The 26,431-nt window shown below is 41.6% G+C and overlaps 1 protein-coding gene across 1 annotated transcript; it reads right to left on the bottom strand.

Moving 5' to 3' along the window:
• Positions 1-186: 186 nt before the first annotated feature.
• Positions 187-26,431, bottom strand: smyd2b (SET and MYND domain containing 2b). Its single transcript, XM_060906881.1, has 12 exons — positions 26,127-26,431; positions 21,349-21,412; positions 20,719-20,829; positions 18,861-18,921; positions 14,172-14,296; positions 13,918-13,985; positions 13,726-13,828; positions 13,521-13,631; positions 8,941-9,064; positions 8,484-8,658; positions 2,071-2,179; positions 187-1,867 (listed from the first exon to the last, which is right to left on the bottom strand). The coding sequence occupies exons 1-12, from the start codon at positions 26,297-26,299 to the stop codon at positions 1,781-1,783; spliced, it is 1,311 nt and encodes a 436-aa protein (XP_060762864.1). The 5' UTR covers positions 26,300-26,431; the 3' UTR covers positions 187-1,780.

The raw sequence follows: 26,431 nt of genomic DNA, 5'->3' as shown, positions 1-26,431 counted from the left end.
ACTTTTGAACGGTAGTGTAGATTGTACATACACACAGTCCTGTGCAAAAGTCTTAGGCACCCTATTGTGTGTGTTTTTTTGGGGGGGGGTTTCATACAAACTTTGTTATAGATTTCTATTTAATGACTAATACATTGAGTCAAAACATTACAAAAACATTTTAGAGTTCCAAATGTTTGTTGTTGTTTTCAGCACAAAATGAAATATTACAGAAAAAATTGTTCATAACTGAGCAGCATATTACACAAGCGGACACTTTTCAGATTAAAAAAAGAAAACATAACAAGCGTGACTGGGTTTTGGTGTAAAATGAAGAAGCGAGTGTGACTGTCAAAGTGTCCAGAAGAACTGTGGCTGGTTCTGTAAGATGCTCAGTAAAACCTACAGCTCATTGTACCACAAACTACTTTTTTTTTTTTTTTAAAGCAAAGGGTTGTCTCACACCAAATATTGACTTCGTTTCATTTACTATGTCTTACTGCTTAATGTTTATAGTATTTTTGTAATGTTGAAACATTTCGTTTCATTATTTTTAAGCCATTTTTGGTCGACAGCATTTCTTTACATGTGCCTAAGACTTTTGCAAGACCCCCCAAAAAACGTTCTGTATTTTTATTCATAACGCTTCCCCTTTATGGATTCAAGAAAATTGCTGATAAAATTTTGCAGCTTCAACAAAGAGGTTACTTACAAACACATCCGTTACTACACAAGACTCGACATACTGAAGTAAACCATGTGCATATGCTAAACCTACTAAAAGTTCACACTAGTAAGCGACACATAGCTCACATTGCTTGCTGTTTGTAGTTTCTCGTATACGTCGCGCCTGCTACTCTTGTGTGCCCTCTAGTGGTTCTGTGCAGTTTCCAATGCTACAAATAAATAGTTTTAAAAGCTAACTATTTCGAGACGATTTCACTAATCCGTGTAAAAACTGGTGTTTGATTTACATGCTACGTGCTCGGATTTGTACTTGCATTGCGCTCAGATTCGCTTACAGATCAAGCTGACTGTAGCTAGCTAGCTAGTGTACACTCAACAGACCCACCAAATGATCCCTGCTGTTGGATGCGTTTACAGAAATTATGGCACATTTTTGGACCAGAATTTTTGTCTTTGAGCAGCCTTCAGTCCACGTAAACACTGTACAAAAAGATAACGCCTTACAGAAGGTTGAGGCGTTGAGAAAGTTCTCAACTCTGATTCCTGGAAATGTTCCTACAGTGTTTTTCCTGCTCTTTACAAACCTCATAATTCACAAGTCGTACTTTAGAACGGTGTACATCTTACGTGCTGTAGCAATACTTTCTTTGCCTGAATTGTGCTTGCTACTTGCACAATTATTCCCCTCTCCTTATTTTGCTCGTTGTTTTTTCCACTTGTTCAGACTCCAGTGATTGCAATTAGACTGTTTATTCTCATATCAGATTGCATAGAAAGCTAGTGTAGAACTCACGCAATCATGGAGGATGCTGGGGCAGATAAGGAGGATGCCTCAAGGAGCATTCGCATCATCAACACAACAGAATGTCCTTGGCTTCACCTCTAAGAGCTTTTCCAAATCAAGACCAAGAGTGCAGATTTTTCAGTACACATTCCACCCCGGTTAGGAAGAGTGAACTTTTAAAATTCTCCACTTGGACTTGAGATGAAATTTCCTGCTCTAGAGAATAAATATAAATTTACAAAAAAAAAAATCAGCTCTTTGATTCGATTCACACTGCAGAGGACATAAATCTTATTGTACGAAAGAGTTTGAGTTTTTCGTGGGGTGTGTTTATTTTTGGTGCGTGCTGATCTCTTTCTGTAGTTCCTTTACATAGACGTGGTCCTTTCCATGTACAACTTCCATAATAGCCAAAGCCTGGAAAAAAACAACACCACAAAGGTATAAATAAACAAATTTTAAAAATCTCAACTTAAAGCTGCCGTATGTAACTTTTTTTACAATTAAAGAAGCAATATGGGAAGAAAAAATATTCATTTCAAAGACGTGAAAATTCAATTCAATATTGCAAACAAAAGCAGCAAGTGTTTCCATCAATCCCTTCTAACTGAGTACGCTACCTTTTTCAGGGCGGTGGATCCTGCAGACGGTCGGTCTAGAGCCACGTAGAGTCGCCCCAGCTTCAGATACATAGAGGCGACGTTCAGGGAGTAGGCTGGATACAGCTGCCTGCACAGAGCATACTCTTACAAGATTGGTCACTTGAATTCGTATGTTTAAGCAGCAAGGGTAAATTTTGACTCCGTGCTCCCACCACCATGCTTCTTCACAGTGCGGACAGTGTTTTCAAAGGTTTATGGTTATTTAGCACAAAAGTCTTTTAGCACAAGCTCCAAGAACACTTGATCTTTATAATGAATACTTACTGATCATGTTCAAAGATGTTTGATGGATTTTTTTTTTATGATCGTGTAAAAATAGGTAACAGCAGGATAAAAGAAGGTAATGAAGACGAAAAGGATAGAGAAAAGGAAATGAACTTTTCCGAGATTTGCATGTACATGATGATACTGTAAGTTAAGAAAAATGATTTTCATTCGTGAGGGTGAAATTTATCATGAGAAAAAAAGTCGCATTACGCGTAATAGACGCGACAGGTAATTAAAACTGTTAACTTTGCCACGTGAAACTGATGTTTTGATGTCGCAGCAGCACGTTTCTTGCACATGCCATCTGTAGATGCATTTCCACATTACGGTGGGTCTCATAGTATATACAGGGTGGCACGGTGGTGTAGTGGTTAGTGCTGTCGCCTCATAGCAAGAAGGTCCGGGTTCGAGCCCCGTGGCCGGCGAGGGCCTTTCTGTGCGGAGTTTGCATGTTCTCCCCGTGTCCGCGTGGGTTTCCTCCGGGTGCTCCGGTTTCCCCCACAGTCCAAAGACATGCAGGTTAGGTTAACTGGTGACTCTAAATTGACCGTAGGTGTGAATGTGAGTGTGAATGGTTGTCTGTGTCTATGTGTCAGCCCTGTGATGACCTGGCGACTTGTCCAGGGTGTACCCCGCCTTTCGCCCGTAGTCAGCTGGGATAGGCTCCAGCTTGCTTGCAACCCTGTAGAACAGGATAAAGCGGCTAGAGATAATGAGAATGAGATGAGTGCCCAATTAAAAGAAAACAACAGGATTTGAGACGTGACAATTTTTGCCATCTATCCCGTTATTTCAATGACAGGTTTAAAGAACGACGCAAAAATGCAATATACTTTATTCAAATAAAGTGCAAAGTTCTTCATCTTCTTCTTGCTTCATGATTGCCGTATTATAAACAATTGATATGTTAATTTTGGTTGTTTTGTCATTCCTGAACATTTATATTGCACTTTTATTTAATTGCCATTCGTTCTAGGATACTTCAGTGGACGTTTATTTCATTTGTTTACATATTGCAACTGTTGGTTACGAAGGAGACATGATTCTCATTTTTCTCATTGAAATTGGTCTTTTTTTGGTTAAAGACTTTGTAGCTTTATTAGTCAAATACATATGAAAACAGTAATATGTGATATCAAATGGACTTTTAATAATTTGAGTACGTTTTTAGGAGGCGGTGTAGTGGTTAGCACTGTCGCCTCACAGCAAGAAGGTCCGGGTTCGAGCCCCGTGGCCGGCGAGGGCCTTTCTCATGGATTAAAGCAAAAAAAAATCATGTGACTGAACAAAAAAAAGCTCCATGTCGTTGGCCCCTACCATGTCAGCGATGCGTCAAATTTTAAACGCCGTGTTGTCCATTATCCCCTCGGCCCCTACTTATAGTACATTTACATAATTTTAACAAATGACTAAAGCTAAGGCAAGACTTTACCATTGTCATTACTGGCTATTCATGATGAAACATCAAGTTTTCAGCGCAAAGTGCAAATTTATTTCAACAATACTTTAGTAATGCACAACAGTGGTTCAGAGAAAAGTGCAACTGCAGTCGAACTTGAACCATGCTTTCAGAAGAGTGGAACAGAAAGAAAAATAGGAAAATCTGTTGAAATAAAGCCAGGAAATAAGAAAAGTAAAGTGAAAGTTCATGTTTTCTGCTTCTTCGCAGTGAAGCCAAAGGCATCTAGTTTGGCAACACCTGATGCCTGTTTTTGTTTCTTTTTCCTTGGCACAGCAGCAGGAGCTTGCCATTATCACCCATTTCATTTCGCCAAGCCCACCGTTTTGTCGATGTCTGACACATCTGTGCCTTCATTTAAAAGAAGCGCGTCCATACTGGCAAAACCGAAAGTAATTTGACGCGCTCTAGTGATGGAAATCGAAGGGCCTATGTCAGGTGAAATATGGACTTATACGCAGTACTCGAGTTGAGGGGGGATGTGGGGGGAGGCATCCCCCTTCTGAAATAAAAATCTCAAATCATCCCCCTTATAAAATGGCCATCCCCCCATCACATCCCTTGGGCCATTTTACCAATTAATGTGGAAATTAGCCTACTATTATTTTAACAAATATTACTACCATTTCAACATTAGAGGCTTTGCACAGTGATAGCCTACATGTAGCCGGATAAAAAAGACGCATATTTATTTATTCGGTTGCACCACTCATTCACACCTATACGGAGGTTTCAGTCACTGAAAACAGCTACTTTCGCAAACTCGGGGCAGAGTGGAGATTTCTGAAAACTCCATCTTCAGATACTCGTGTAAATAGGGAAAACGAAGCAGCAGTGGGCGAGAGGGCGCGCGCGAATATAATGAGTCATAGGTGTGAATCTTTCACCGAATGCCAATTGTCCCGGTTCTTCATGAAATCGCACGCGCACGCACAAATTCATTAGATTAACTTTCAAATAACTGTTCTTGTGCACTTGCAACACCGGAGCCACTTTCCTGAATTTTGAGCTTCGGCGTATTCGCTTCTTTATCTATTTAATCAATGAATTTATTTGTCACATTAAATTACTAATGTAAAACATTAGTAGCCTATTTAAGCAATAGGTGTTTTCTCCACTGTTTTCTGACCTTTTGTGCTGAGTGAATGAGACACTTCATTACACTTCACTGACCAACTTCCAATTCCGGACTTTTTTGAAAATGTAAAATATAGGCCTACGAGATGTTTTTTTGAGACTTAATTCGCGTTGGTCCTTCACTATTAATTTTTGAGACTGACGAGGCAGTAAATACTGTGGAATTATTTTCTCCTTACTATGAAGTTTGGCATCTTAAACAAGTGTCGGGAAATCTTGCAGCCCGACTCTGCAGCCTCCAATGTTTAAGCGAACTGCTGAAACCATAATGTTTAAAGATTAAATCGTAGGCTAATCAAACCAAAGAAAAACACAGCCTTTCCAGAACATTGTCTGCCGAAGCCTGTTTAACCTACAAAAGGCTTAATAGCATAGGTCTTGCTGCGGCTTCAACAGGGCTGTTTAGATTTTTCACCTGATCACCTTTCAATAGGCAAATATCATTATTATTATTACTACTACAATAGGCCTAGTATTAGTAGTAGGCAAGTAGTTGCCTAGTAGTAGGACAGCCAGATTGTTTCATCAGTGGAGCCGCCGTTAAAAGGAAACTGATGCGGCTCGCCTCGGGGTGAATCGTGTCCCGAGGCGCGGGGCTGGCCCGCCCTGGCAGCGCTGTTTCGCTGGGGAGAGGGCAGAGGTCGCTGGCTGCCAAGTTTGGAGAGGCTGGGACCTCCCCTGGCCGAGTTACGAGCGTGCAAAGTCGGGCTGGAGCCGCCGATAGAAACGAAACTCGAGCCGAGCACCGCGGCTCGCTGCCTACGCCGAGCCTCCCCGGGACTAGACAGTAGCGTAGGCTGTATTTATTTATTTAAGCCTATCTAGCGCAACAACTTATTCCTTTACATATACTCAAACATAGCACAAGAAAGGGTTCAACAACAGGCAATCACAGCAGCTTGGTGAAGTTCTAAATTACATCGGTGTCAGACCTATGGGCCTACCCCCCTTTTTTCCTCGGATCTGCATCAATCTCATTATTGATCTTTAGCGCTCCCAGTTGACGGAAATCCATCGTAGCGACGGAAAACTTTAATCCATGCTTTCTGTGCGGAGTTTGCATGTTCTCCCCGTGTCCGCGTGGGTTTCCTCTGGGTGCTCCGGTTTCCCCCACAGTCCAAAGACATGCAGGTTAGGTTAACTGGTGACTCTAAATTGAGCGTAGGTGTGAATGTGAGTGTGAATGGTTGTCTGTGTCTATGTGTCAGCCCTGTGATGACCTGGCGACTTGTCCAGGGTGTACCCCGCCTTTCGCCCGTAGTCAGCTGGGATAGGATCCAGCTTGCCTGCGACCCTGTAGAAGGATAAAGCGGCTACAGATAATGAGATGAGATGAGACGTTTTTAGGAATAGATTCCGCTCTTAGTCGGCAAAACACGTTGTCAAGCAGGACAAGAGACATAATCCCCCAGTTGATTAATTCAGCAAACGCGTAATTATTGACAGTCAGTTGAATTTGTGATGTGATCAGAAGTGACTGAAGTTATCTATGAAGGTGCCCACAATTCAAGGTTTATTATGGCTTAACTACAAATATCCAAAGACACCAAACAATCAGATTTTCAGTCCACATTTCAGGAATCAACAACCGATCCTTAACATGCACAGCAGCAGAAATTCCAGCTTCCGATCCCTAAGCAATCATAATAAACCCCTTCCTATATCAAGAGGAGTATTTCTTTCAGTTATTGTGACCATAATCCAGAGTTGTGCTAAAGAACATACAGTTGTGGTCAGAAGTTTACATACAGTGACATGAATGTCATCTTGGATATGAATGTCATGGCAATATTTGGGCTTTTAGTAATTTCTTTGAACTGTTCTTTTTCTGTGGCAGAATGACTGTACAGCATACATCTTTAATTAAAAAAAACAACACTACAATTTGGTGCACAAGTTTAAATTTTCTTTGGGTTTTCTGAAATCAACACAGGGTCAAAAATATACATACAGCACACTTAATATTTGGGTAAACTGTCTCTTCGCAAGATTCACCTTGACCAAACATTTTTGTTTACCATGAACAAGCTTTTGGCAGAATTCTGGTTGGATATTTCACGACTCTTCATGGTAGAATCGGTAGAGTTCAGTTAAATTTGTTTTTTTTTTCCTTGACATGGACTCAACTTATAAGCACAGCCCATATATTTTCAACAGGGTTGATGTCAGGACTTGTTTTAAGCTTAATGCTAGCCTGCTTTATCCTCCACAACCAGCTCTGATGCGTGTTTGGGTTCATTGTCCTGTTGTAACTCCCAAGTTGTGTTCAAGTTTCTGATGGTTGATGCTGAAGAATTCTGAGATCATCCTCCTTCATTATTCCATCCACTTTGTGCAATGAACCAGTTCCACTGGCAGCAAAACAGCCCCAGAGCATGATGATCCTACCACCACCACCAGCTGGTACAGTGTCCCTCTGTACATGGAGGTCATTGTGGCCAAACAACTCAATCTTTGTCTCATCTGACCATACAGCTTTCCTCCAGAAGGCTTTTTCTTTGTCCATGTGGTCAGCTTCAAACTTTAGTAAAGCTTGAAGGTGTCAATTTTGGAGCAGGGGGTTATTTCTTGGATAGCAGCCTCTTAGTCCATGGTGATCTGAACTGTAGACAGTGATCTATCAGCTTCCAGTTCATGGCAGGGCTGTGCCATGGTGGTTCCCAGGTTGTTCCTCACCATCCAAACCAATTTCCTTTCAGCTGAGGGTGACAGTTTGGGTTTTCTTGAAGCAAAGTGACTACACCTCACAATAACTTGCATACAATTGTTTGAACTGATCTTGGAATTTGCAGTTGTTTAGAAATGGCTCTAAGAGATGTTCCTGAGTCGTGTACATCTGCGATCCTCTTTCTCAGATCTGCACTGAGCTCCTTGGACTTTTCCATTTTACTGTGTGTTGGTCAATCCAACGAGTGCTGTAAACAAACCCTTTTTATGAAGCCACAGTGAAGCTACCAGCTGTAAGTTAAGAGACCTCAGCCTTGGCAAGATAAGAGACATTTTGGAAGTTTCAGCACCTCTGAATTAATAACCTAAGTGAGCGTATGTAAATTTTTGACCATGTGTGTATAATTTTGACTCTGTGTTGATTTCAGAAAACCCAAAGAATATTAAAACTTGTGCACCAAATTCTAGTGTTATTTTTTTAAATTAAAGAAGTATGCTGTACGATCATTCTGCTACAGAAAAAGAACAGTTCAAAGAAATTACTGAAATCCCAAATATTGCCATGACATTCATATCCAAGATGACATTCATGTCACTGTATGTAAACTTCTGACCACAACTGGAGAGTTCTGCTAAAAGACTTCTGTGCTAAATAACCGGATACCTTTTCGGATTGACTTGGTTCGAATTATTATGCGACTTCTGATAAAAACTGGTTGTTCTAGAACTAATTTAGGGGTTTCACAGTAATGAGGGTGAAAACCTGTGCAATCACAGCTTTCTTTCTTTTTTTTTTGTAAACAATTTAGCAAACTTGCATTTTTTTCCATAGTGTACAAACCTGAACGGCTTTATGACTTTCTCTCCATAGGTCACGGCGCCATCATAATCCTCCATGTACATACACACTCCCATGGCCTGGTACATCATGTGCAGCACGTAGACATTGGTGTTGTCGAATATGGAGCCCATTTTGTCCATGCTGGCCTCACATATCTCCAGCAGCTCTGCAGGGGGTGCTCAGGAGTCAAGGAGATAAAACACACACACACAAACAAAAACAGAAAAAACAACACTTAATGCATCAGGAACTATATAAGCATCCATATCAATAGTACATAATATCCTTCTTTCCAAAAGTATGTGCCCCCTCCATAGATTTGTACTGAAATCCACTCATTTCTAACTTCTTTTTCTTTACGATACACACCACAATTTAAAATGTGACTCTGTTTTTGGATCAAAAATGAAATTGTATAAAGTGTAGAGGTCTAATTTGGGACGAAAACAAAGGATATTCTTCTCCTGCTTGGCTCGGCGGAAGTCTTCGATGGCGTTTCGTGCGTAGTGAAGCATTTCCCTGATCTCCCCTGAGCGCGGTTCATTACCATTCACCTTTCTCAGCTTCAGTTTTACCTTGTCCTATAGCGTGCACACACACACACACACACACACACACACACGAGTCCAGCTAAACAAAGATGGAATTAGCACGCTAAATAAAGACAGTTGCAACCAGAAGTTTACATACGGTACAGTTTAGAAAAAGACACACAAACTTTTTTTTTCTCTATGTCTGACAGTAAAATTGAGGAACCTTTTCCTGTTTTAGGTCCGTTAGGATCCCCAATTTTTTTTTTTTTGTAAAATGTCAGAATAATCAGACAGAGAAATTTTTTTTTAGAGAATTTTTAATTACTTTCATCAAAGTCAGAAGTTTGCATACACTAAGTTGACTGTGACTTTAAACAGCTTGGAGCGTTCCACATGATGATGTTTTGGCATTAGAAATTTCTGATCGGTTAATTGACATCATTTGAGTTAATTGGAGGCATGCCTTCAAACACAAGGGCCTCTTTGCATGTCATCATGGGAAAATCAAAAGAAAATCAACCAAGCCATCAGGAAAAGAATTGTGGATCTTCACAAGTCTGGTTCATCCTTGGGTACAATTTCCAGATACCTGAAGGTCCCATGTTCATCTGTTCAAACAATAATACGCAAGTATAAACACCATGGGAGCACACAGCCATCATACCGCTCAGGAAAAAGACGGCTTCTGTGTCCCAGAGATGAACGTGCTTTGGTGTGAAATGTGCAAATGAACCCCAGAACTACAGCGAAAGGCCTTGTAAAGAAGCTCCTAAAACTGGTATGAGAGTATCATTATCCACAGTAAAACAAGTTCTGTACCAACATGAGCTGAAAGGCCACTCAGCGAGGAGAAAGCCACTGCTCCAAAACCACCATAATAAAGCCAGATTACAGTTTGCAGCTGCACACGGGGACAAAGATTTTAATTTTTGGAGACATGTCCTGTTGTCTGATGAAAAAACAAGATCAACTGTGAGCTACTGCTCACTTACGTATCCCCCCTCTCTCGCTTGTATCAGAATACAAGCAATCGAAAGAATAGGGTACTTATTATGAATGTTGACTTCAACAAATAATGAACCCTGAAACAAGTAAGTAAAGAGCAGTGTTCTCCCCCGGGATTTCAAATAGCATCCTGGTAAACTGTCATATTGAAATAGCATTTTGCTTCTTGAAATAGCATCAAAATCCACCCTATATGTTCCGTAAATACATTCAGTCGGTAAACAGGAAGTCAATGTGTGACAGACCTGAAAAGAGTACACATGGTATAGAACCCCAAGCTGAAGCTCGGTACCAAATACCAAGCAGTTGTGATTTGTAGTTGCTGAAAAAAGTGTTACAAAAATTTTGTAAATCCATGCTATAGCTTTCGTAAATACATTCAGTCGGTAAATAGGAAATCGGTGTGTGACAGACCTGAAAACGGTATAGACAGTATAGAATCCCAAGCTGAATCTCGGTACCAAATATCAAGCAGTTGTGATTTGTAGTTGCTGAGAAAAGTGCTACAAAAATTTTGTAAATCCATGCTATAGGTTTCGTAAATACATTCAGTCGGTAAACAGGAAGTCAATGTGCGACAGACCTGAAAACGGTATAGACAGTATAGAACCCCAAGCTGAAGCTTGGTACCAAATATCAAGCAGTTGTGATTTGTAGTTGCTGAGAAAAGTGTTACAAAAATTTTGTAAATCCATGCTATAGCTTTCGTAAATACATTCAGTCAGTAAACAGGAAGTCGATGTGTGACAGACCTGAAAACGGTTTACACGGTATAGAACCCCAAGCTGAAGTTTGGTACCAAGTGGCTATGATTTGTGGTTGCTGAGAAAAAGGGTGTTTCGGACGGACGGACGGATGGATGGATAGATAGATGGATGGATGGATGGATGGACGGAGGTAAACCAGTAATCCCCCCCCCCTTGGAGTGGGGGTATAAAAATTTAACTGTTTTATCATGATGATCAGTGTTATGTTTGGAGAAGAAAGGGGGAAGCTTGCAAGCCTCAGAACACCACCCCAACCGTGAAGTACGGGCATGGCGGCATCATGTTGTGGGGTTGCTTTGCTGCAGGAGGGACTGGTTGATGCACTTCACAAAATAGGCGGCGTCACATGGAAAGAAAATTATGAGGATATATTGAAGCAAAATCTCAAGACATCAGCCAGAAAGTTAAAGAAAGCTTGGATGTGGATGGGTCTTCCAAATGGACAATGACCCCAAGCGTACCTCTAAATTAGTTGCAAAGTGGCTTAAGGATAACAAAGTGAAGGGATTGGAGTGGCCATTACAAAGCCCTGACCTCAATCCTGTAGAAAATGTGTGGGTGGCATTGAAAAGGCACATGTGAGCAAGAAGGTCGACAAATTTGACTCAACTCCACCAGTTCTGTCAGGAGGAATGGGCCAAGGTTCCAGCAAGATATGGTGGGAAACTCATGGAGGGCGACCCAAAACACTTGATCCAAGTTAAACAGTTCAAAGGCAATTCTAACAAATACGAACCAACTTCTGACTTTCTTCTTCTTCTTTTGGCTGCTCGGGTCACCACAGCGGATCTTTCATCTCCATTGCTCCCTGTCTTCAGCATCCTTCTCTACCACACCTGCCACTTTCATGTCTTCTCTCACCACATCCATGAATCTCCTCTTTAGCCTTCCTCGTTTTCGTTTGCCTGGCAGCTCCATCCTCAACAGTCTCCTTCCCACATGCTCTGCATCTCTTCTCAGGATGTGCCCATACCATCTCAGTTTCATCTCTCTTAGCTTCATTCCCAAGCTCTCCACATGCGCTGTCCCTCTGATGTGCTCGTTTCTTATCCTGTCCAACTTTGTCACTCCCATCGCAAACCTTAACATCCTCAACTCTGCCACCTCCAACTCCGCCTCCTGTCTCTTCGTTACGGGTATGGTCTCCAATCCATACATCACAGCTGGCCTCACTACTGTCTTATACATATTACCTTTCACTTTTGCTGGGACTTTCCTATCACAAATGACTCCCGAAATCCTTCTCCAACTGCTCCACCCTGCCTGCACTCTCTTTCTCACCTCACTATCGCAGCCCCCATTTTCCTGCACAGTTGACCCCAGGTACTTGAATTCACCAACTTTATTTACGTCTACTCCTTGCATCTTCACTACACTCTCATCCCCATTCTCGTTGATGCACATGCATTCTGTTTTGCTACTGCTCACCTTCATTCCTCTTCGTTCCAATGCATACCTCCATCTCTCCAAACCCAACTCAACCTCCACATATCACAATATCATCCACAAACATCATGTTCCGTGGTGACTCTTGCCTCACTTCGTCCGTCAAGCTATCCATCACTATGGCAAACAAGAAAGGACTCAAAGCAGATCGTTGATGAAGTCCCACCTTCACCTTGAACCATTCAGTTGTTCCAACTGCACATCTCACTGCTGTTTCACTGTTCTCATACATGTCTTGCACCACTCTAATATACTTCTCATTCACTCCACTATTTCTCATACAATACTATAACTCATCTCTCGGCACTCTATCGTATGCCTTCTCCAGGTCTACAAACACACAATGTAGCTTTCTCTGGCCTTCCCTGTACTTCTCCATTAACATTCTTAAAGCAAAAATTGCATCCGACGTGCTCTTCCTTGGCATAAACCCGTACTGCTGTTCACAGATTGCTACCTGTCTTCTCAATCTCGCCTCCAATACCCTTTCCCATAACTTCATGGTGTGGCTCATCAGTTTTATTCCTCTGTAATTACTGCAGCTCTGTACATCTCCCTTATTCTTGTATATTGGGACTAGCACGCTCTCCATTCATTTGGCATTTTCTCATTCTCTAGGATCTTATTAAACAAACGAACCAACTTCTGACTTTGATGAAAGTAATTAATCATTCTCTCTCTGATTATTCTGACATTTTACAAATAAAAAATAATAATAATAATTGCAGATCCGGGCGGCACGGTGGTGTAGTGGTTAGCGCTGTCGCCTCACAGCAAGAAGGTCCGGGTTCGAGACCTGTGGCCAGCGAGGGCCTTTCTGTGCGGAGTTTGCATGTTCTCCCCGTGTCCGCGTGGGTTTCCTCCGGGTGCTCCGGTTTCCTCCACAGTCCAAAGACATGCAGGTTAGGTTAACTGGTGACTCTAAATTGACTGTAGGTGTGAATGTGAGTGTGAATGGTTGTCTGTGTCTATGTGTCAGCCCTGTGATGACCTGGCGACTTGTCCAGGGTGTACCCCGCCTTTCGCCCGTAGTCAGCTGGGATAGGCTCCAGCTTGCCTGCGACCCTGTAGAACAGGATAAAGCAGCTAGCGATGATGAGATGAGATGATAATTGCAGATCCTAACTGACCTGAAACAGGAAGTTTCCTCAATTTTACTGTCAGACATGAAGAAAAAAAAGTTTGTCTTTTTCTAAACTAAATGTAAACTTCTGGTTGCAAGTGTAATTACTGAGTTGATTTTTTAAGTAAATCATGACTTTGGGTTAAACAAACACATCACACACCTTGGATTTGGTTTTGCACTCTATGCAGTCACAGGTAAAGTAGTACGAATCCCTGAGTCTCTCCATTCTGTCTTCTGTTGGGTAAAGCAAGTCGATGTAGCTGGTGTATATCTGCACACACACACACACAGATACAATGTTCTGTTCATGACTTTTTTTTGTTCCACCCTGACCTTTGACCTGAACAAGCTGGCTGTGGTCTCACCTCCTCTCCAGGGCTGATATCCTTCACAGCTCGCACCTCTGCTGAGGTTCCTCTGTAGGTGACGATGACGTTCGGGCAGCAGCTGTGATTCATCAGCGCAACACTGACAGAGAGAAACAGAGTGAGTGATGAAAGAACAGAATGATTGAGAAAATGAAATGTGTGAGGATGTGGCTGAAAAGGTCATCTTACTCTGGAAACACCGCTGATCCGACGTGAGAGAGCTCCTCGTCTTCCACTGTGAAACCGTTACAGTGCACCTGTGTGTGTGTGTGTGTGTGAGAGAGAGAGAGAGAGAGAGAGAGAGCTCTGAGAACATTTTATGCTTTCCAGTTGATTTTCCTGCTATTTCTGAAGCTACAGCAAGCTCAAGAGCTTCAGAAATAGAAAAAGAAAAAAGAAACTGAAAGCACGATTCAGTTGGTCAAATCAGCGCAGATGTGTACCTGAGCAAACAGAGTAAGCAGAGCCTGGTGATCAGGGAAATCCAGATGTTTGGAGTAGAAGTGATGCAGTTCGGCTATGTCCGCCTCATTCATCTCCCTTTTCTCATTATCCAGCTTGTCCAGGTCTGAGAGAGCGATACGGAAAGCCAGAAAGAGGGGAAAGAGGGGACGAGATTGTGCTTATGATTACCATCTAAAACTGCAGATGTTGCAGAAATGTTGACACACAGCAGCAATGGAACAGTACACCCCGTCTCTCAGATCCCATCTCACAGGAAGTCGCAGTTCCTTCTCCACTTTGACCACAGCTCCAAGTCTGCTGCTTTCTACATTCCTGAAACTTTATATATTTTCATGTACTGCAAATTTAAAAAACAAAACAAACGAACAAAAAAACACCAATCTGCAACTAACCCTAACCCAGTGCGTGCCTTCTCTTTGTAGGAAGTGAAATGAGGAAATAGAATGGAAGGAGACGTAAGTATGATAAGGAATCGAAGGTGAAAATAGAAACAGTTTGCATCAATGGATACAGTGTTAAACTGAACGGAATACTATGGAATTTAGAACTGAATGGAATGTTGAATAGAATCTTGCGCATTGCTGAATGGAATGTTGAACGGAATTGAAAACTAAACGGAATGCTGAATGGAATGCCATATTAAATGAAATGGAATACTGAATGGGAAGTGGAATTGAACTGAATGCTGAACGGAATGGATTGGTGTGCGGATCAGAATTCAGTGGAATGGAATTTCATGTCACCTGTTTTTATTATTATTCAGTGGTTCTCAACCGGGGGGGCGCGCCCCCCTGGTGGGGCGCGGAGGTACTCCAGGGGGGTCGCGAGTAGGCTTCATGTACGGAGGGAAAAAAAAAATCTGGGGCTAACAGGCTATAGTAGCTAAGCAGATACAACACATTTACCCATGTCAAAATGCAGGACATTGGACTATTACATACAAATCAATACTATTATAAAATCTATCATAAAATCTTGTGTGTGTGGCCGCATCAGTCGGGGGAACTGTGATATGTTCCCAAGCCTTGCAGACTTTATCAGTAATGCAGGCACTTCCCACGATTTCTCATCTGTCTTTCAAGCAGCGTCAGAGCACCTGTCGGTAATGAGAAAACAGTTTGCGGCATACTTCACAGAGGATTATCGCTCTTTTGCGTGGGTTCGAGATCCATTTGTGTGTACTGCTGACGAACTTCCAGTTGACATGCAGGAACAGCTTATTGAGCTGAAGAGTGACAGTAGACTTAAGGCAGTCTTCACCTCATGCCCTCTTTCGACATTCTGGGCAGCATTGATGCAGGAGTACCCGCAACTGTGTGACGTAGCCTTGAAACTGCTCATCCCATTCGCATCGACCTACTTGTGTGAGGCAGGATTTTCAAAAATGACTGCGCTCAAAACGAAATATCGCAATCGTGCGCAAATTGAGAATGACTTGAGACTGTGCTTGTCAAACATTTCGCCAAGAATCGAGGATCTTTGTAAGGCAAAGCAGGCTCAGGTCTCGCATTAACGCAAATGCAGATCACAAAGGCACAGTAAAAAGTAAAACCTAAATTCACGCCTGGTCCCAATTCCCAATGATATCAATAGCCAGCTAATGATAAGCCTAATAAAATACCTAATAAAAACACTAATAATAATAATAATAATAATAATAATAATAATAATAATAATAATAATGATGCCTATTATTAATAATAGCATAATAATAATAATAATAATAATAATAATAATAATAATAATAATAATATCAACAACCAACAACAGCAATAATAATAATAATAATAGGCCTAATAATAATAATAATGCCTGAAAGAACATAAGTCTTGTACTACTGCCAACAGCTTAGTAATGATAATAGGCCATAATAATAATAATAATTATAATAATGCCCGAAAGCAGATTAGAAATGTGGTGCTACTGCCAATTATAACAATAGCCTAATAATGATAATAGGCCTATGTATTTCTATGGAATGGATAATGCTACTACTGCTGCTACTACTACTACTACTACTACTACTAATAATAATAATAATCTAGCCCAGGGCTAGCTAGCTATCTATCTATCTATCTATCTATCTATCTATCTATCTATCTATCTATCTATCTATCTATCTATCGGTCGATGTAAGGTGCTGTAGGTCGGGTGGCGTCACTGCGGGTGAGTGTGTTTGGGGGGGGGGATGGGGGCGGGGCGAGAAGAGGGGCCCCCAACTGCAATGAACCAGCTTTGGTGGGGCCCAGGTTGCAAAAGGTTGAGAACCCCTGTTATATATAGTTCTCTAATGTAGAATTATATGTTTAAAATCATTGTATTGATGTTGCAATAAGTCATTTTAGTATATAACGATTGCTATCGATACTTTTAATGATTAAATTTGCTCTTAATATTGATTTTAATGTAAATTGATCGCAATTCAGTGTTAATTCACTGCGATGTATCAATAAAGACATCTTGAATCTTGAATATTGACTCTTGAATGGAATGGAGTATTAAAAGACATGGAATCCGGATTAAACTAAGTGTTGAATGGATTGGAATGGAAAGAATTATCTGAACAAAATTAAATTGAATTGAGTGTTTAATAGAATGGAATGGGTTGGAATGTTGAATAGAATTGAATGCTGAATGGAATGTTGAACGGAATGCTAAATGGAAAGAAATGCTGCACGGAATGTTAAATGGAACAAAACAGAACGCCAAATGGAAAGAAATGCTGCACGGAATGTTGAGTGGAACGAAACAGAATGCCGAATGGAATGTTGAACGGAAGAAATGCTGCACGGAATGTTGAGCGGAACGAAATGGAATGCCAATTGGAATGTTGAACGGAAAGAAATGCTGGAAGGAATGTTGAGTGGAACAAAACGGTAAAGCTGAATGGAATGTTGAACGGAATGCTAAATGGAAAGAAATGCTGCACGGAATGTTGAGTGGAATGAAATGGAATGCCGATTGGAATACTGAACAGAATGCTAAATGGAAAGAAATGCTGCACGGAATGTTGAGTGGAACAAAACAGAATGCCGAGGAATGTTGAACGGAATGCTATATGGAAAGAAATGCTGCATGGAATGTTGAGTGGAACGAAATGTAATGCCGATTGGAATATTGAACGGAATGCTAAATGGAAAGAAATGCTGCATGGAATGTTGAGTGGAACTAAATGGAATGCCGAATGGAATGCTAAATGGAAAAAATGCTGCACGGAATGTTGAGTGGAATGAAACAGAATGCTGAATGTTGAACGGAATGCTAAATGGAAGAAATGCTGCACGGAATGTTCAGTGGAACAAAACAGAATGTTGAATGTTAAACGGAAAGAAATGCTGGATGGAATGTTGAGTGGAACGAAACAGAATGCCAAATGGAATGTTGAACGGAATGCTAAATGGAAAGAAATGCTGCATGGAATATTAAGTAGAACAAAACAGAACGCCAAATGGAATGCTAAATGGAAAGAAATGCTGCACGGAATGTTGAGTGCAATGAAACAGAATGCCGAATGAAATGTTGAATGGAAAGAAATGCTGCATGGAATATTAAGTAACAAAACAGAACGCCAAATGGAATGCTAAATGGAAAGAAATGCTGCACGGAATGTTGAGTGGAATGAAACGGAATGCTGAATCGAATGTTGAACGGAATGCTAAATGGAAAGAAATGCTGCACGGAATGTTAAATGGAACAAAACAGAATGCCAAATGGAAAGAAATGCTGCACGGAATGTTGAGTGGAACGAAACAGAATGCCGAATGGAATGTTGAACGGAAGAAATGCTGCACGGAATGTTAAATGGAACAAAACAGAATGCCAAATGGAAAGAAATGCTGCACGGAATGTTGAGTGGAACGAAACAGAATGCCGAATGGAATGTTGAACGGAAGAAATGCTGCACGGAATGTTGAGCGGAACGAAATGGAATGCCAATTGGAATGTTGAACGGAAAGAAATGCTGGAAGAAATGTTGAGTGAAACAAAACAGTAAAGCTGATTGGAATGTTGAACGGAATGCTAAATGGAAAGAAATGCTGCACGGAATGTTGAGTGGAATGAAATGGAATGCCGATTGGAATACTGAACAGAATGCTAAATGGAAAGAAATGCTGCACGGAATGTTGAGTGGAACAAAACAGAATGCCGAGGAATGTTGAACGGAATGCTATATGGAAAGAAATGCTGCATGGAATGTTGAGTGGAACAAAATGTAATGCCGATTGGAATATTGAACGGAATGCTAAATGGAAAGAAATGCTGCATGGAATGTTGAGTGGAACTAAATGGAATGCCGAATGGAATGCTAAATGGAAAAAATGCTGCACGGAATGTTGAGTGGAATGAAACAGAATGCTGAATGTTGAACGGAATGCTAAATGGAAGAAGTGCTGCACGGAATGTTCAGTGGAACAAAATAGAATGTTGAATGTTAAACGGAAAGAAATGCTGGATGGAATGTTGAATGGAATGAAATGGAATGCTGAATGGAATTGAAAGGAATGGATTCGTTTGTTGAACAGAATTGAATAGAGACAAAGAAGAGCAATGAGAGAGAGACTGATAGGAAGAATTCCAGAGATAGGTGGAAAAGACACAAACACGAGGAAAGGAAGAAAGACAGGAAGAAAAAACAGATTGATGTGAATGATATGAATGTTGCTTACTGGACTCAAGATCCTTTAACAGGAGCAGTTTCTCTGATGCACTTTTCTCTTTCTGAACTTTCTGCATGGAGAGAGAGAGAGAGAGAGAGAGAGAGAGAGAGAGAGAGAACATCACATAGACGTTACACAGAATATTGCACTTCAACTGACAGCTTTCCTTCTGACTGTGACAAAGTGCTGACACTGGAGACGCCTTCATCAAATGTTAAATCAGCATCTCTGTACAGAAAACTTCACCACATCAAAACCTCAGACATCTCATCTCATCTCATTATCTCTAGCCGCTTTATCCTGTTCTACAGGGTCGCAGGCAAGCTGGAGCCTATCCCAGCTGACTATGGGTGAAAGGCGGGGTACACCCTGGACAAGTCGCCAGGTCATCACAGGGCTGACACATAGACACAGACAACCATTCACACTCACATTCACACCTACGGTCAATTTAGAGTCACCAGTTAACCTAACCTGCATGTCTTTGGACTGTGGGGGAAACTGGAGCACCCAGAGGAAACCCAGGCGGACACGGGGAGAACATGCAAACTCCGCACAGAAAGGTCCTCGCCGGCCACGGGGCTCGAACCCGGACCTTCTTGCTGTGAGGCGACAGTGCTAACCACTACACCACCGTGCTGCCCAACCTCAGACATGTTTTTAAAATTCTGTTTATATTGAGCATTTTCTATACAAGCTGCTGCTAACTTTCCAAATTAAAACAAGCGCATTGCTACACAGTGTCATTTAACTTACGGCTAGCGCTATTGTCCAAGCTGCTGTTTTAGAAAATTAATCAACACCTTCTGACCAAACATATGGTTATGTATAAAGTTGTTTATGAAAAATGTTACCAGCAGGAACGTCCAATAATAGTGATATTCGTCTAGCGCCGCTGCTGGCTTTCTGGCTGCAGTATAATGTGTAGCCCCGCCCATCCCTATGTCATCCCAATGACTAAACAGTCTATTTTCCATGTCACTTTTCTCATCTAAACTGTCTTTCCATCTCCAGTGTCTCTTCAAAGTTAGTTCTCCTGATGAAATTAGTTTTTAAATACTGATTTAAATTCTACGATATCGTAAAAAGGCGTAGAAACACCAGTCCTTGGTATTGGGAAAAGGGGGCGGCCCTACCAAATGAGTAGGTGACCTTGACTTCCTGTATTGAGGAAAATCCAGCTCCAAATTTGGAGGAATTTTGGCTTCGTTTCTATAGACCAGAAGGCAATGGAGCGATGCCTTCCATGTTTTTTACAGTCATTGCTACCAACAATGTATCTGCTATTTTGGTGCCAACAAGGATAATCTATCTCTCTGTGTCACTCATTAATGGTGTGAATCCATCCATCCATTATCTATACCGCTGACTTCAGGTGAGCGGTGGGGTTCACCATGGGTAGATCGCCAGTCTATCACAGGGCTAACACACAGATGAACCATTCATCATTCACAATCACACTCATGGGCAATTTAGAGTCCCCAGTTGACCTAATCCACATGTCTTTGGACTGTGGAGGAAACCAGAGAACACGGAGGAAACCTACACCCACACAGGAGAACATGCAAACTCCACAAGGAGCTTTGAACCCAGAACCTTCTTGCTGTGAGGCAACCACCATGCACCACCGTGCTGCCCTATGGTATGATATAAATCCCATCTGCTATATTGCATAACCTTTAAGATGCATAGTGCCAATTAACACTAGTTTTTGGCACACAGCTTGCTAGAAACATCGCGCCTGGAACAACTTTGAATTCCTGTTGCATAATGTGAAGCTTCCTGGCCATAAGGCTGTCCAACAGTCTGTCCTTTCTTTAGATTACACAGTCCTACATAAGGAAAAAAAAAAGCTCTGCGCACTCACCATGCGGGTGATAATCCGAGCCACCAGACGGACGGTCTCTGACGGACACCAGCTCTCCCCGAACGAACACATCGCTGAGCATTCCAGTTTGTGCATTGCCCAGTCGCCTCTCTGAAATGTTAATGGCCATACAGCACATTACAGCATTATCCAGCAAACAATGGTTGGCTAGTGAGAGCTGAAGGTCATGATGATAATATTAGGGTTTATAATCCAACCCAAACCCAAAATTTACTTAAGTTTACAAAGTGAGCTTTGTGAGCATTGACCTAAATGCAGCATGCGCTAAATCTTCCAATAATGCAGCTCAGCCAATACAGTGAATCAGACCACAGACACATACTAAACTCTTGTTCCTTTTATAGGGTGCCATTACTTCTAATTGAACAGATAGTCTTATTTGTTTTAATTTGTGGTTTTGTCAGGTTGACTCATATGGATCAACTGAGATTCATGTTAGCAAGTCTCCTTATACGTTAATTTTCACAGGATACGAACGTTTTCCCCAACGAACACTATTTTCGCAAACAACATATTTCTTGCATGAACGCTCCTTTGAAAAATGAGACGCAATGCTGATCATCTTTGAAACATTCACTTTGTGATTTGTTTGTTGTCAACAGTTCTTACCTGACATTCTACGTTGCAGTAGAAAGCTTTCTTGCATTTTCCACATTTTGAAAGACCCTCTTTCCTGTAGGTAGAACAGGAGGTGTATTTTTTATACAGACAAGTCTCACACACACACACACACACACACACACTAATGGACACTGGGCCAAGAGCATATGGCATACGGACACATAATTCAGCCATGAGGCAACTGCCAACACACACACACACACACACACACACACACACTTAGACTGGTGCAATATTACACCACATGGGCCAGAATAACACACTTTATTGCACTGCAGGATGAAAATACCCAGTGGCGTATTTAGAAAGAGCTGACACCATAGCAGCAGATGAAAGCATGGCACGTTCATATAATACAATAAATCGCAAACCCTGTCTCGTTGTATTCTCACTCAATGCATACATATCTTTTCTTTCCTCGAGGATCAAGTCCTCAGTCATTAATAATGCAGCGTTCACTAGGAAGTGAAGTCTAAAATCTGATCCTAGATCAGTTACAATATTGACTATCAATCAACATGGGCCAAATAGTTTGTCTATTCAAATGGAGCTACGTCGATTAGCCATAGTGCTCCCTTTCACGCTTCCCATCTGTCAAAGTCATTTGTCGCTCTGTGGGTGTGAGAGCAGTGAGTTCGATTTTATAGCCTTGATTACCACACGGCAAAACCAAGACTTTGAAACATTCTACGGTATTTTTATTTTTAGACGTGACCTTTCGGTAATGGTGCACCTTTGAAGTCAAAGCACAGTATAACCAAGAGACTGAAAATGTCATTGATTTGTTTATTGTTTGCTGCAGATCTCCCGATTTGGAAAGGTCAGAAGGTGTTGATTAATTTCTTCCAGCAAATCAAAGACGACATTTTCCGTGAAGCGATGTTTGTTTCACATTTTTTGGAAGAAGTCTCAAGTGAGACTCCGTATGAATCCAAGGTAAAGCTGTAGCTAAGGTTTTTCAACATGGGACGCTTTGTGGAGGCTTAGTGACAAACCTGACAAGCTGCCAGCTCATGCTTCCCAGAATCCTCTGTGCCAAGTAGCAAAACGTCATTTTTGTTTAGCGTTCACGATCTTCCAAAGAAACGTGAAATTGAAGATATTTTGTCAAAGTATGTACATTTGAAATTCCTTCCACCGATCCATTCTGTTTTCGTACATCGTAATGTTCTTGAACTGGCCTCGGATGAAAGAATAGAATAGATAAAGCATATTTTGTTCAAAGCTTCCACGTACGCGTTGTATGAAATGAAGAAAAAGTCTGAGATGGGTTTTGAAAAGGATCACGAACCATGCATTTTGTCACAGAGAGAGCTCAGTGTAGCAGTCACGTGCTTTCAAAACACGGTATGTAATAATAAACAATAACAACAAATTGGATTCTAGGAAAAGTGAACCAGCCCCCTTAAAGAGAAAGAAAGAAAAAACAAAAGAGCACATGATGTGAACCCCAAACAACTAAAACAACTATGAATAAATGTATAAGCTGCTGTGAAAATGCTGAAGAATAAGAAGTAATTAAAACCTGTGAACATGAGTTCACTTGCGGTCTGCATGAGCGGTTCAAGGCTGCTAGTTTGGTCGAAAGCTAGTTATAAAGACTTTCAGTATTGTTATTATTCCGCTTCAGTGCAGTCAGGAGCAGATGAGGGGGAAATTAGGTTGCCTCTGCAATGCAGTAATCAGGATGCATGACACTTTCTTCTCCTCAAAGGTGAGTAACCATGAAAGGGAAAGCTTGTCCTAATTTTTCCCTCTTGTCCCCTTAGTTTGACGCCCTACCCTACCTGTCTCTGTCCTGAAACACGTTTGTGAAACAAGACTTATTTTTGGACAGAATGCCTTCAGGACTTAATGTCCTTACCACCTTGCTAGCATGAAACACTTCAAGGAGACTAAAATGAAACCTTTTTTTTTGCAGATAAACCTTGAAAAGACTTTTTTTTCAAGGCAGCTGATATTTTTTCCCTCTCAACTGATTCACTGATCCTTTCTCCCACTCTGTTTACTTTATATACTGTATAAAGCAAGATATTCTGCGAATGTATCCATTTATGTCTGTATCCACTAAGGAGTTTTCTATTCTATTTTCTATAACAATATATCCTGAAGTCTTAGGACAAGCTTTCCTACCCTACCCAGGTAGGGTAGGGTGTGAAATTAAGGGGACAATTTTTTTCTCTTGTCCCCTTAGTTTGACGCCCTACCCTACCTGCCTCTGTCCTGAAACACATTTGTGAAAGAAGACTTATTTTTGTACAGAATGCCTTCAGGACTTCAGTATATCCTGAAGTCTTAGGACAAGCTTTCCTACCCTACCCAGGTAGGGTAGGGCGTCAAACTAAGGGGAGAAGAGGGAAAAATTATCCACTTAGTTTGACGCCCTACCCTACCTGCCTCTGTCCTGAAACACGTTTGTGAAACAAGACTTATTTTTAGACAGAATGCCTTCAGGACTTAATGTCCTTACCACCTTGCTAGCACAAAACACTTCAGGACTTAATGTAGAGTTTTCTATTCTATTTTCTATCCTGAAGTCTTTTCTAATTCTACTTCGATAACAGTTCGATATTCTTCACATTATATCCAAACCTCAGGCTCTGCAGGGAGGAACTTCATCTGAGGTGAAGTGACAAAAAGACAAGCCAGAAATACCTTTCGAGAGACTGGTGCAGCTAAGGCCATGCCCAACTGTGGTCATGTGTAACCAGACCTCTGCACTGGACTGCATGGATCTAATTGAACATACAGTGGTGCTTGAAAGTTTGTGAACCCTTTAGAATTTTCTATATTTCTGCATAAATATGACCGAAAACGACATCAGATTTTCACACAAGTCCTAAAAGTAGATAAAGATAACCCAGTTAAACAAATGAGACAAAATATTCTACTTGGTCATTTATTTATTGAGGAAAATGAGCCAATATTACATATCTGTGAGTGGCAAAAGAATGTGAACCTCTAGGATTAGCAGTTAATTTGAAGGTGAAATTAGAGTCAGGTGTTTTCAATCAATGGGATGACAATCAGGTGTGAGTGGGCACCCTGTTTTATTTAAAGAACAGGGATCTAACAAAGTCTGATCTTCACAACACATGTTTGTGGAAGTGTATCATGGCACGAACAAAGGAGATTTCTGAGGACTTCAGAAAATGCATTGTTGATGCTCATCAGGCTGGAAAAGGTTACAAAACCATCTCTAAAGAGTTTGGACTCCACCAATCCACAGTCAGACAGATTGTGTACAAATGGATGAAATTCAAGACCATTGTTACCCTCCCCAGGAGTGGATGACCAACAAAGATCACTCCAAGAGCAAGGCGTGTAATAGTTGGTGAGGTCACAAAGGACCCCAGGGTAACTTCTAAGCAACTGAAGGCCTCTCTCACATTGGCCAATGTTAATGTTCATGAGTCCACCATCAGGAGAACACTGAACAACAATGTTGTGCATGGCAGGGTTGCAAGGAGAAAGCCACTGCTCTCCAAAAAGAACATTGCTGCTCGTCTGCAGTTTGCTAAAGATCATGTGGACAAGCCAGAAGGCTATTGGAAAAATGTTTTGTGGATGGATGAGACCAAAATAGAAGTTTTTGGTTCCAATGAGAAGCATTATGTTTGGAGAAAGGAAAACACTGCATTCCAGCATTAGAACCTTATCCCATCCGTGAAACATGCTGGTGGTAGTATCATGGTTTGGGCCTGTTTTGCTGCATCTGGGCCAGGACGGTTTGCCATCATTGATGGAACAATGAATTCCGAATTATACCAGCAAATTCTAAAGGAAAATGTCAGGATATCTCTCCATGAACTGAATCTCAAGAGAAGGTGGGTCATGCAGCAAGACAACGACCCTAAGCACACAAGTCGTTCTACCAAAGAATGGTTAAAGAAGAATAAAGTTAATGTTTTGGAATAGCCAAGTCAAAGTCCTGACCTTAATCCAATCGAAATGTTGTGGAAGGACCTGAAGCGAGCAGTTCATGTGAGGAAGCCCACCAACATCCCAGAGTTGAAGCTGTTCTGTACGGACGAATGGGCTAAAATTCCTCCAAGCCGGTGTGCAGGACTGATCAACGGTTACTGCAAACGTTTAGTTGCAGTTATTGCTGCACAAGGGGGTCACACCAGATACTGAAAGCAAAGGTTCACATACTTTTGCCACTGACAGATATGTAATATTGGATCATTTTCCTCGATAAATAAATGATCGAGTATAATATTTTTGTTTCATTTGTTTAACCGGGTTCTTTTTGTCTACTTTTAGGACTTGTGTGAAAATCTGATGATGTTTTAGGTCATATTATGCAGAAATATAGACAATTCTAAAGGGTTCACAAACTTTCAAGCACCACCGTAACTGCAGGCTTATAAATACTTAATGTAAATCACTGATGCACAGGAGACATGATCATGAGCGTGCTCTAGTCAAGCCAAGTCATATCAAGTCAGTCCTCTCATTCCAGACTGATGTAGTGTTTTGGAATGATTGACAGTGTAAACTCTGATGATAGTCCTGAGACCATTTGATGGATGAAGTGGGTCTCTGGAGTGCAATGGGATGAAGAGGAAGGGATGGAGAGTGCAAGAATGCACATGTCGCAGCAATAATAATAATAATAATAATAATAAATAGATGTAATGATGCACGCGTGCAGCCTGCGGTGTCACGTGCGCGTCCACGCGTAAAGGCGCATGCAGAGTTTCACTGAGAGTGTTTGGTTGAAGCTCCGCATGTTGTCCTTCATGCGTGTTCATGCGGCTCACCTCGTGAAGCAGTGCTCGCACGTGTAGCTGCGCTCGCTCACGGACAGCACGTGCGAGTAAGCGGGACAGACGAAGAGCAGCTCGCCCACCCGGTACGCTTTATTCACGCGCAGCCCCCTGCCTTTACCGGGGCTCTCGAACCGCTCCAGTCCCTCAGTCCCCTCCGCGGCCATCTCCTCTGGCCCTGGGTGAAAAACACGCCACGGGTTCCAATCCTCTCTTAATGTGTTATATAGAAGAGCGCGCGCACCTCTCCCTCTCGCTCCCTCTCTCTCTCTGGCTTTGTCTCTCTCTCTCCCTCTCTC

Source organism: Neoarius graeffei, chromosome 2, assembly GCF_027579695.1.
Source record: "Neoarius graeffei isolate fNeoGra1 chromosome 2, fNeoGra1.pri, whole genome shotgun sequence".
NCBI lineage: Eukaryota > Metazoa > Chordata > Actinopteri > Siluriformes > Ariidae > Neoarius > Neoarius graeffei.
The sequence above is the reverse complement of the archived record's forward strand: the minus strand, read 5'-3'. Positions and strand labels throughout refer to the sequence as shown.